General features: G+C 57.8%; 2 protein-coding genes across 6 annotated transcripts; one reads left to right on the top strand and one right to left on the bottom strand.

The window, feature by feature from the left end:
• Positions 1–84: 84 nt before the first annotated feature.
• HSPB9 (heat shock protein family B (small) member 9) lies at positions 85–1,840 on the bottom strand. The gene is given in 3 exon segments (XM_082605214.1): positions 85–1,021; positions 1,024–1,300; positions 1,302–1,840. Coding segments are annotated over 3 exon segments (699 nt in total). The 5' UTR covers positions 1,703–1,840; the 3' UTR covers positions 85–1,000.
• Positions 1,841–2,602: 762 nt separating this feature from the next.
• On the top strand, positions 2,603–11,217 carry KAT2A (lysine acetyltransferase 2A). 5 transcript variants are annotated; one of them, XM_082605213.1, is made up of 18 exons: positions 2,603–3,183; positions 3,323–3,446; positions 3,784–3,929; positions 4,026–4,115; positions 4,423–4,604; positions 4,695–4,886; positions 5,729–5,835; positions 6,035–6,145; positions 6,238–6,374; positions 6,468–6,676; positions 6,893–7,019; positions 8,886–8,996; positions 9,277–9,420; positions 9,672–9,786; positions 9,878–9,914; positions 9,997–10,060; positions 10,194–10,278; positions 10,377–11,217. In XM_082605213.1, exons 1-18 carry the CDS (start codon positions 2,740–2,742, stop codon positions 10,568–10,570), a joined length of 2,619 nt encoding a protein of 872 aa, XP_082461339.1. In that variant the 5' UTR covers positions 2,603–2,739; the 3' UTR covers positions 10,571–11,217. The 5 variants fall into 5 exon arrangements, with proteins under 5 accessions (XP_082461339.1, XP_082461338.1, XP_082461337.1 ...); XM_082605212.1 differs by having other exon boundaries at positions 6,235–6,374; XM_082605211.1 differs by having other exon boundaries at positions 3,784–3,944.
• Positions 11,218–11,442: the final 225 nt, after the last annotated feature.

Below are 11,442 nucleotides of genomic sequence, written 5' to 3'. Positions count from 1 at the left end.
TCTGGCTCTGAGCCCTGTTCTGACCAAATCACAATGATGAGTATTTGGGGGTGGGTGGGTAAGGGGGGGGTAGTGGGAGGGGATGGAACCAACTTTTTCTGTATTTTGTATTGTATGTTTTCTTCAACATGTAACCAATCAGTATCTTGTCAATATAGTCAGCCGATCGATCGACCTCCCGCTTGTCTTCCTTGTCTTTCTCTGGCAGAGTTTATCGGACCGTAGCCTCTCTAGCTGACTTGAAGTTAATTTAAAATGAACCTCTAAATCTTGTTAAACAAAAGCTTTCTCCCCCCCCGCCCCCAAAGTGAGGGGATGTTGGTGGTCATGGTAACCAAGAGAAAGAGGCCAGCTGTTACCAGCTCTAACTGGGTGGAGTGGGGTGAGAGTGAGCTGGGGCTGAATATCACCGAGGTTGAAGTTGAGGGCCTTGCATTTGCCTGGAGGAGCCTCCTCAGCTCCTCCAGATAATATTGGGGTATGTGCAGTCTGTATTTGAAAGTAGTTGGTCTCTGAACACCAGAAACAACCTCTTCGGGGTTTTTTGATTAGTCTGTACTAGGCTCGTGAGAGATGGGGTCCTCTCATCCTCTTCTCTGAAGAGGAAGGAACACCGACGACCTCTGGAACCTTGGACTGGTCATAAGGCCAAGACAGCAGCCCCACACTGGGGCCAAGCCACCTGCTCCCTAGTCTCTGGGGCGCCCTCTGCTGGTTCTGGAGTCAAGCGATGCTGGCGCCCTTTTGGCCCTCTGCTGCTCCCTGCTGGGGCTGCTGGTCCAAGCAGTGAGCTGAGGTGAGTAAAGCAGCACTGCCCACTCTCCCCCCAGCTTCCCGAGGGCCAGATTTATCGTGGACCACCACCTTGCGGTGCCTTTCCTGCCCCTCTGGGCCCTCCACCTGGCCTCCCTCTACCTTTGTTCTACCTCCCCCTCTGACCCCAGCCCCGAGAAACGACCACGGACTCTGAAGCTGTTGTGTTGCTCACTACGGTGGTGGTTTACTGGGTCAGGGTAGTTTGGAACCCTTCTTAGAGGCACGGCTCCTGAGTCTCGAGGCGGGTCCTGTTTGGGCTTCAGAGGAAGGCAGCACCCGGCACCGGCCACGGACGCACAGCTGGCCAGACGGGGTCAGGCAGCAGGTCATGGCGGCGGGATCCAGGTCCGGTGGTAATGACATTTGCTGGTGCACCTTCTGCGCCACGCGGAAGCTGCTCCCATCGGGGTCACAGCCCTCCAGTTGCCGCTGGCCAGTCACCATCAGGCATCCGCTGTCCACTTGAACCACCAGCTCCTCGGGTGAAACCGTGGGCATGCATCTTCATCTGGAAGCCATCCTCTGCACGGACGTTGCCCTGTACAGCTGCCACATCTTCCGCGAGATGCTGCACCGGCAGGGTGATCACCTGGTTCTGTTCAGTAAAGGCCACGCTGGGACATCGGGACGCCGACTGGCTCCCGTTGGGGAGACTGCTACCAACCCGCTGCATCCGACTGAGCAACTGCTGTTGAAGGGCGCGAGGCTCTGAATGCAGCGCTCGGCGCTGGGCCGGGGGGGCGGACGCCGGGAGCAGGGGCCCTCGTGGCCCCGCGTGGCTCCGCTCCTGCTCGCGCGACGCCGCCCTGCTCAGGGGGCTCCCTTGGCTTCCGGCGAGGTTGGCTTCCACAGAGTATGGGGTCAACTGTGTACGTCCTACCTCCATGGGTCAGGTTGGCAGCCGCCCTGGCACCCCCTGCTGCTGCTTTTATCTCGGATCCGGCCGCTTTCTCGGGCCCTTCCCCACCTTAGTCAGAGGGCCCGGCCGCCGGGGCTGAGACCCAACCGGATAGGCCAAAAGAGGCTGGTGGCGCTCGAGCCCAACAATGGAGCTGTCACCAGCACGGAGCGGAGATGAGATTGAGCTGCCGGGCTCTTGCCCTTCTGAGAATCAGGCCTGGGGGGAAGGAGGACTGTCCCCTGAACAGAGCCATCAATGTGACCGCGGGGTCATCCATTCTTGGAACGTCCTGCAATTCTCTGACCACGCACAATCCTGCGACACATGGGGATTGGGAGGTGGAGGCGCCTTCCTGGTTTCCTTCATTCCATCCCGGGCCTGCTGTGGCAGGCTCAGAGCTGGGCTCTGGGACCACAAAGATGAAGACTTGGGCCCTGCATGGGAGGTGCCCACCGTGTGGGCGGGAGAGCCGTTCCGCCCTCCTCTGCCTCTACCCCATCTCCACCTTGGGAGCCTTTTACCTGACCACGGCCATTACTGTGGCGCTCAGCGCTTGTAAAATAAACCCTTTTTGTTGAAGTATAACGAACGCAGAGAAAAGTGCGCAAAGAGAACACACCCGTGTACCACTTAACAGGTCAAGAAATAGAACTGTTGCTATTTAATCGCCACACTGGGTGCAACTCTGTGTCCCGAGACGTGTGGGATAGGGCCAGGGTGGGGGCAGGAGGGAGCTGCGCAAGAAGCCAACTCCACTCCAGGCCCCAGGCCTGCATTTTCACCCTTGGGCTTGGGAGGTGATTCCCCAAACAGAAGCCTGTGTTCTGGGGTAGGTCTCCTTGTCCCAAGAGGGCAGCAATCTTTACTATCTTGGAAGCCTTCAATAGAGATTACAAGTGAGGAGGAGTCAATCTGGGGTGCTCGCTCGGGCCTCACTTGTCTGTCCGACATCAAGAGACAGGACCGAAAAGCCTGGAAGCTGGAGGCAAAGGGAGCGACCGCGAAAGACTACAATTCCCATCATGCTCCGGGGCAGGGACGCCTGCGCACTGAACGCCGGTTGCCCATGCGGCCCTAGGGCTGGGAGCGCCGCGCCGCGCTGCGCCGCGCTCCGCTGCGGGGAGGCCATGACGGAACCTTCCCAGGCCTCGACCCCGGCCCCGGCCGCGCAGCCCCGTCCCCTTCAGTCCCCAGCCCCCGCCCCAACTCCGACTCCTACCCTCAGCCCGGCTTCGGCCCCGACTCCGGCTCCCACTCCGGCGTCAGCCCCAGCCCCAGCTACAGCCCCAGCCGGGAGCACCGGGACTGGGGGGCCCGGGGTAGGAAGTGGGGGTACCGGGAGCGGGGGTGATCCGGCTCGACCTGGCCTGAGCCAGCAGCAGCGCGCCAGCCAGAGGAAGGCGCAAGTCCGGGGGCTGCCGCGCGCCAAGAAGCTTGAGAAGCTAGGGGTCTTCTCGGCTTGCAAGGTGGGGGCGGGGCCTGGGGTGAGAGGGGGCGGGGTTTGGGGCATCCTAGGGCTTGGGTGGGAATGGGGGCAAAGCTCTGGCTGGGGAACGGCTTCTCACCCCGGGTTACAGGGTTATTGACTGATTCTTCTGCGTCCAGGCTAATGAAACTTGCAAGTGTAATGGCTGGAAAAACCCCAAGCCCCCCACTGCACCCCGCATGGACCTGCAGCAGCCAGCTGCCAACCTGAGCGAGCTGTGCCGCAGCTGTGAGCACCCCTTGGGTAAGGCAGGTAGTGCCCTTGGAGCTGGGGGTGGGGGGTGGAGGTGCTGGGTCCTACTTGGACAGGATGACTTAAGTGCCACATAGTTTCATCTCTGAAAGACCGAAGATGCCTCCTAAAGAGGAATTGGTCAGGGAGTGTGTATGCCCCAAGGGAGGAGAAAGGAAATCTGCCAGCCAGAAGAGACCAGAGGCCACCCAGATAGGAGCAGTCAGTCTCGTTGCTGGTCACGCTGATTGGAGGGACTGAGGGTGTGTCTTGGCTGGCGATGAAAAGGAGCAGGAAGCCCTGTTGATTTTTTCTGTTCCTTTTTCCCAACTGCCATTTATCCTTACAGCCGACCACGTGTCCCACCTGGAGAATGTGTCAGAGGATGAGATTAACCGGCTCTTGGGGATGGTGGTGGACGTGGAGAATCTGTTCATGTCTGTTCACAAGGAGGAGGATACGGACACCAAGCAGGTCTATTTCTACCTCTTCAAGGTGAGCTTTTTCCAAGTGAGTGTGCGTGGGCGAAGGAGGGAGGCTGGGAGGTCTGCAGCTCTGTATTCCAATGACCTCTCCTCCTCCCTCTTCCAGCTCCTGCGGAAATGCATCCTGCAGATGACTCGGCCCGTGGTGGAGGGGTCCCTGGGCAGCCCCCCATTTGAGAAGCCTAATATTGAGCAGGTGGGATGAGGCAGGTGGTAAGAGGATTGGGGGCATCTTGGAGGAGTGGGGAGGCTGTGTTATCCATTCCCCCCCCACCCCACAAGCTGAGAACAGGGGAGAGGTTCGGAGAAAGGAGGATACTTTGGGCTAACCTCAGGGTGGGCATGGGGGTGGGAGGGGGTATAATTTCTCCTCACAGACAGCTCCAGAGCAAAAACCCCAGAGAGCCCCCTGCCCTCAGGAAGCACCTACTTTTGGATAAGAAGGCCCTGCTGGCTGCTCACACCTCCTCCCGTTTTGTCCCCTACCTACCTCCCCTTCTCAGGGTGTGCTGAACTTTGTGCAGTACAAGTTTAGTCATCTGGCCCCCCGGGAGCGGCAGACCATGTTCGAGCTCTCGAAGATGTTCCTGCTCTGCCTTAACTACTGGAAGCTTGAGACGCCTGCCCAATTTCGGCAGAGGTCTCAGGCCGAGGACGTGGCTACCTACAAGGTCAATTATACCAGGTAGGTCCAGCCAGGGACAGCATGGGGGAGGCTTGTAGGCCCAGCCTGGGCTTTCACTTACCACCTCCCTGCTCCTCATCCGCTCTGCAGATGGCTCTGTTACTGCCACGTGCCCCAGAGCTGCGATAGCCTCCCCCGGTACGAGACCACTCACGTCTTTGGGCGGAGCCTTCTCCGCTCCATCTTCACCGTTACCCGGCGACAGCTGCTGGAGAAGTTCCGGGTGGAGAAGGACAAGCTGGTGCCCGAGAAGAGGACCCTCATCCTCACCCACTTCCCCAAGTGAGGCTTATTCTGGCCCGTCAGGATCTTGCACCACGTTCACATCCTCCCTGTGGTCCCCTTTTTTCCAGGAGGGCTTCTTGGCTTGGTCCTTCCTCTCACTCCATGAACCTTCTGGGATCTGGGCCTCTACCTGGGAGGCTTGCCCAAGGCCCAGATATAATCTGCTACCTCTTTGCCTTTTCCTGTACTAGTCTGGGGATGACAGGTACATGGCCCGAGTGCTAACACTGCCCACGCCCCTGGTAGACATGACTAACTGTTTCCCGTGGGGTGTGGACGCAGCTCAGAATCCTTCTCACCACAGCACTCCTCAAGAGCTTACACTTGAGGTGAAACTGCTTTCCACCCCGTTCAAGCCCTTTCTGTAAGATTTTTCTCTGTTCTGCCACACCATCTTTTCATTTTGAACCTGGCTTACAGCCACCCAGTTCAGGAAGCCTTTCCCAACTAATGCAGGCCCTCATGTGCTCCTCTTGCCACCAGGTGGCAGTAAGAGGTGGCAGGAGAGGGTGGAATCACATTTTGATACTGAGGCCCAGGGTGACTGGGTGCCCCGCCTGGCACACAGCACAGGATGGCTTCGGTTCAGACCCTGTCTCCCTGTGCTGTTCACCGTGGCATACTGGGCTTCTAGTCTCTGTTCTGGATCATCCTGTCCTCCTACCTTCAACGAGAGGCTCCCAGAAGACAGGGAGCTGTGCCTCTTCCTTGTCTGAAGGCAGAGGCTGTCTCTGTCTCCCAGTTCCCTGAGGGCAGCCTCCAGGCCTTCCCGTGTCTGGCCCAGGCTGCTCCCTCAGTTGGAGGACAGAGGTGTGGGACAGATTCTACCCTCCCCCCAGATTCCTGTCTATGCTGGAGGAGGAGATCTACGGGGCAAACTCTCCAATCTGGGAGTCGGGCTTCACCATGCCTCCCTCAGAGGGAACCCAGCTGGTGCCCCGGCCAGGTATGTGTCACACACAGTAGGCTTTCTGCTTGGCCCTCCTGGCTGAGCTCAGCCCCGCAGTGGAGGATGGGCTGCGATTGGCAGCAGTGGGGAAGTACTGGAGGGCTCAGCTGGGGGTGGGAAAGCTCGGGTCCCTTAGAGGGACACACCAGCGCCTTCAACCTCCATCCCCTGATTTTTTCGTCTCTCTCTATCTCAGCTACAGTCAGCGCTGCGGTGGTTCCCAGCGCCCCCATCTTCAGTCCCACCATGGCTGGGGGCAGCAACAGCTCCTTGAGCCTGGATTCCGGAGGGGCTGAGCCCATGCCAGGTGGGTGCTTGACCCCTGACCTCTACCCCTCATTCACCCCTCCCCCAGCCTCTCTTGCCATCCCTGGGAGACTTTGCCAGCTTCCTCAGCAGGCGAGAAGAGGAAGCTCCCAGAGAACCTGACCCTGGAGGATGCCAAACGGCTCCGTGTGATGGGCGACATCCCCATGGAGCTCGTCAATGAGGTCATGCTCACCATCACGGATCCCGCGGCCATGCTCGGGCCTGAGGTGGGCAGCCCAGCTTATGGACCGGTTGTGCTGGGGGTGGGGTGGTGGCTCACCACCTGAGACCCCAGCTCAACACCCCTCCTCTGGTGCCAGACGAGCTTGCTGTCGGCCAACGCCGCCCGGGATGAGACTGCCCGCCTGGAGGAGCGCCGTGGCATCATCGAGTTCCACGTCATTGGCAACTCGCTCACACCCAAGGCCAACCGGCGGGTGTTGCTGTGGCTCGTAGGGCTGCAGAATGTCTTCTCCCACCAGCTGCCACGCATGCCCAAGGAGTACATCGCCCGCCTTGTCTTTGACCCGTATGTCCCCAGGAGGGCCCAGCCCGAGGCCACCACACCCAGGCGCCTCCTCCTTGGCCTCCCCACTGCTCCCCAGGCCTCTTCCTCCAACCCTGGGCGATTCTTGCTCCTTAGTTCCCAGCACTGTGTACAGCTCAGGCCTCCGGGGTTGTTGTGGGCTCTTGGGGAGCATTTGGGGGACAGGTAGGGCCTATGACCTGACCCCTCTCCCCTCAGGAAGCACAAGACTCTGGCTTTGATCAAGGACGGGCGGGTCATTGGTGGGATATGCTTCCGCATGTTTCCCACCCAGGGCTTCACGGAGATTGTTTTCTGCGCCGTCACCTCAAACGAGCAGGTCAAGGTGAGTCCGTGCCCCTGGTCCCAGCTCCATCCCACCCCCTGCTTCTGCTCTGGACGAGGTCAGAGCAGCACAATGGTGACACAGCTGCCCCCAACCCTTCTTTTAGTGGCCAGACAGTTCTTCACACCCCCACAAGGTGGCAGTTGTACTTTGATAACTGGATTAAGGAAACACCTGTTGACATATGGCACGCCAGAATCAGTAACACTTTTATTTTGTTTTCTTCTAGTTTTATTGAGATATAACTGTCATGTAGGACTGTGTAAGTTTAAGGTGTACAGCCTGATGATTTGACTTACTTACGTCGTGAAATGATGACCACAGTAAGTTTAGTGAACCTCCGTTATCTCATATAGTTACAAAATTAAAGGAATAGGAAAAAAAATGCTTTTTCTTTGTGATGAGAACTTTCCAGATGTACAGTAACACTTTTAAATGGGCCTGTATTTCTTTCGTCACAAGAATGTTCACATATGCTGGGGAGTTAACTTTTATAACAGCACCCTGTGCTGGGTGATAGTCCTGGTTTCTGTCCTTTAATTGTTACAGTAAACCCACTAGTAAGTTCCCTGGTTGTCCTGTTTTTTTTTTTTTTTTAATAAATTTATTTTATTTCATTTTTGGCTGTGTTGGGTCTTCGTTGCTGCGCGCGGGCTTTTTCTGGTTGCGGCGAGCGGCGGCTACTCTGCATTGTGGTGTGCGGGCTTCTCATTGCGGTGGCTTCTCTTGTTGCGGAGCACGGGCTCTAGGCGCGCGGGCTTCAGTAGTTGTGGCACACGGGCTCAGTAGTTGTGGCGCACGGGCTTAGTTGCTCCACGGCATGTGGGATCTTCCCAGACCAGGGCTCGAACCCGTGTCCCCTGCATTGGCAGGTGGATTCTTAACCACTGCACCATCAGGGAAGCCCTATTTTTTATTATTTATTTATTTTTTTAATACTCTTTTTAAAAAATATTTATTTATTTATTGTTTAGTTGGCTGTGTCGGGTCTTAGTTGAAGCATGCAGGATCTTTGTTGTGGCATGCGAACTCTTAGTTGCAACATGTGGGATCTAGTTCCCTGACCAGGGATCAAACCCAGGCCCACTGCATTGGGAGCGTGGAGTCTTAGCCACTGGACCACCGGGCAAGTCCCGTGTCCTGTTTTGTTTTTATTTATTTACTTTTTAAAATGTTGCAGCCACTTTATTTATTTATTTTTGGCCACGCTGTGCAGCTTGCAGGGTTTTAGTTCCCCCACCAGGATCAAACCCGCACCCTCTGCAGTGAAAGTTTGGAGTCCTAACCACTGGACTGCCAGAGAATTCCATGGTTGTCCTGTTTTACGTAACCCGGATCTGCATGGTGCCTCTTTGGTCCTGACGTGTGTGGAAGACAGTCTCTTTGGGGTTCAGATATGATGATGAGTCGGGCCCTTGTGATTCCCCCTCCCCTTGCCTCCAATTCTGAGGCCCAGGGACCGGGAACTAGCCGCCTGAGGAGCACAGCTTCCTGGCTGGGTTTAGATGGAGAACCTCCCTGCCATAGCTGGCCACCTGACTTGGACACATTTCCTAACATAGCTGAGTTTCAGGTGTATTTCTGTAAAATGGAGGTAACGATAGCTGTTTCATGGGTTAACTTGAGGATTACTCTGTAAAGAACCAAGTACCACACCTGTTCCAGAGTAAGCGCTTAGACGTCCAGCATCCTTCACTTTTCTCCCCCATAAACTCCCCTTCCTCTGCCAGTCGCCTTTCCTCCTCCCTGACTTGGATCCCCTGACTATTCCCACCTCCTTTCCAGTCCGCTCCCTCCTGTCCCTGCCCTCCCCTCCCTGCCCTCCTGAGACCTCTCTAGCCGCAGGCCTGCCCCCTTCCCCTGCAGGGCTATGGGACTCACCTGATGAACCACCTGAAGGAGTATCACATCAAACACAACATTCTCTACTTCCTCACCTACGCCGACGAGTACGCCATTGGCTACTTCAAAAAGCAGGTGACCCTCACCTCACCCCGTTTGCCCACTGCCTGGGGACAGGAGTCATCCTGTCTCATCCCCGATGTGGATGGACTAGGAGTCCTTCGTCTCCCCTGTTCCATCCCACACCTGCGGGGAAGTCCTTCACGCCTGTGTTCCTCCTGCTGCTGCTCCAGGGAAGGATGGGGTTCTCTAGGGCAGTTGGGCAGGCTGGGAGAGCTGGGAGGTTCTGGGGGTGAGTCAGATTCAGGTTGGAAAAGGCTTGCTGATGGATTGGTCGTAACTCTCCACGCCCTAGGGCTTCTCCAAGGACATCAAGGTGCCCAAGAGCCGCTACTTGGGCTACATTAAGGACTATGAGGGCGCGACACTGATGGAGTGTGAGCTGAACCCTCGAATTCCCTACACGGAGCTGTCCCACATCATCAAGAAGCAGAAGGAGGTGTGTGTGCATGTGCATGCGTGCACTCGCACATGCACGTCTCCATGGGGCTTTTCAGGAACGTGCACTCGAGGGTGAACACGTGTGGATGTGTACCACGTGTACATGCATGTATGTGCGCATGTGAAGTGGGATGGGCCAGGGTCTTGGTTCTTGCTCTGCGTCTTAGGGGAAATTAGGGGGGCCTGACTGTGGCCTGGGAGGGTGGTTGCTGGAGCTGGGTTGGCCCCTCAGACCCTTCCTTCCCTCAGATCATCAAGAAGCTGATTGAGCGCAAACAGGCCCAGATCCGAAAGGTCTACCCCGGGCTCAGTTGCTTCAAGGAGGGTGTGAGGCAGATCCCTGTGGAGAGCGTCCCCGGCATTCGTGAGCAGGGGTCTCAGCTGGGGAGGGGGTGTACTGCTTGGGGTGTGGACAGGCATTCTTAGGGATGTTCTCCCCACTCCCCACTTTGCAGGAGAGACGGGCTGGAAGCCGCTGGGGAAGGAGAAGGGGTGAGTGTTGTGTGCAGGGAAGGGAGGGAGGAGGGGGAGGCGGAGGGCCCGGGAGCCTCAGACTCGGCCTCTCCTGCCCCAGGAAGGAGCTGAAGGACCCGGACCAGCTCTACACGACCCTCAAAAACCTGCTGGCCCAGATCAAGGTGGGGAGACCAGGCTCCCTTCTGGGGGTCCCTGTGCCAATGGCTGTGGCTTTCCGACCCAGGGTGGGGGGTGGCTGTCTCGAGCTGGGCGGGGGCACAGTGGGCCTGGCCTCAGCCCGGCTCTCCTCTGCAGTCCCACCCCAGTGCCTGGCCCTTCATGGAGCCCGTGAAGAAGTCGGAGGCCCCAGACTACTACGAGGTCATCCGCTTCCCCATCGGTGAGGACCCTCCGTTCCAACTCCTTCCTCCCACACCTGCTCCGGCGCCCTGGGCCGTGCAGCCCCTGAAAACCGTGCCCTTCTCTCCTGCTGCCCAGACCTGAAGACCATGACAGAGAGGCTGCGCAGCCGCTACTATGTGACCCGGAAGCTCTTTGTAGCTGACCTGCAGCGGGTCATCGCTAACTGCCGCGAGTACAACCCCCCGGACAGCGAGTACTGCCGCTGCGCCAGCGCCCTGGAGAAGTTCTTCTACTTCAAGCTCAAGGAGGGCGGGCTCATTGACAAGTAGTCTGGCTGCGGACCTCGGTCTCAACCTGGAATGTCTCCACTTAGGGTTCTGATCTAATCCCTGGGCTGCCCTTGTGCCCAGGTCTGCCTCGGTTTGAGACACTCCAGCCAGGGGCCCTCCAGGCCCTGATCCTGCAGCCCTTTCAGGGCCCTGGGACACCCCCAAGCCTGCAGCTCTGTCCCACCCTTCATTGTGTCTGACCTCGGGACGGGGTCTCTCAGGTCGGGTTCAGCCCCTCTAAGAGTGGCTGGTGGCCAGAGGATGAACCCTGTCCAGCCCTGGTGGCCCCCAGTCCTGATCCCCCCTTCTCCCCACCCCCACCACACACACACACACACACCATGCACACACACACACCACACACAGACTCCACACACACACACACTCCCCCAAGCTATGGAGTTTTGGAGTCCTGGCGCTGGCCCAGGTCACTGTTCCAGGTCACTGTTTCCTCAAGGGCAGGATCGCCAACTTTTTAGCTTGAGTGAGGGGGCTTCAGGGGTTGGAAGTTCAACCTGGACTGGAGGGGCCATGCCTCACCCTGCACTGTTCTGTTTGTCCCCCAGGGGTGGGGGGCATGGGGACCATTCATTTCCCGGCATTAATCCCTTGGAGGGAACAATAAAGTTTGGGGGATTTTTTTCTCAGTGTGATTGTTTCTTCAGTAGAATCCCCGGCCTTAGCAGGCTGACCCTGTTCCGCCAGTACTGCCTGCAGGCTGGGGCTGCCCTCAGCAAGCCTCGTGCCTGTCCCGCGCCCCTGGGGCGATGGGGCCTGCCGGGCTGCAGCCCCCCACTTCTCCCTGCTGGCTGCTCCCGGTCCAGGTGAAGACTCCACTCCTGGGGGAGGGGCTAGCGGGACCCAGGAGGAAA

This window comes from Mesoplodon mirus (assembly GCF_964341445.2).
Source record: "Mesoplodon mirus genome assembly, chromosome: 18".
In the NCBI taxonomy this organism is placed as follows: Eukaryota; Metazoa; Chordata; class Mammalia; order Artiodactyla; family Ziphiidae; genus Mesoplodon; species Mesoplodon mirus.
The sequence above is the reverse complement of the archived record's forward strand: the minus strand, read 5'-3'. Positions and strand labels throughout refer to the sequence as shown.

What these genes read in the sequence shown, in the direction of transcription:
- KAT2A (XM_082605209.1), top strand. Translation starts at nt 2,740, where the DNA reads ATGCTCCGGGGCAGGGACGCCTGCGCACTGAACGCCGGTTGCCCATGC. An exon ending in ATCCTCACCCACTTCCCCAA is followed by an intron (nt 4,887 to 5,728) that starts GTGAGGCTTATT and finishes CCCTCCCCCCAG; the next exon opens with ATTCCTGTCTATGCTGGAGG. An exon ending in ACCTGCTGGCCCAGATCAAG is followed by an intron (nt 10,061 to 10,193) that starts GTGGGGAGACCA and finishes TCTCCTCTGCAG; the next exon opens with TCCCACCCCAGTGCCTGGCC.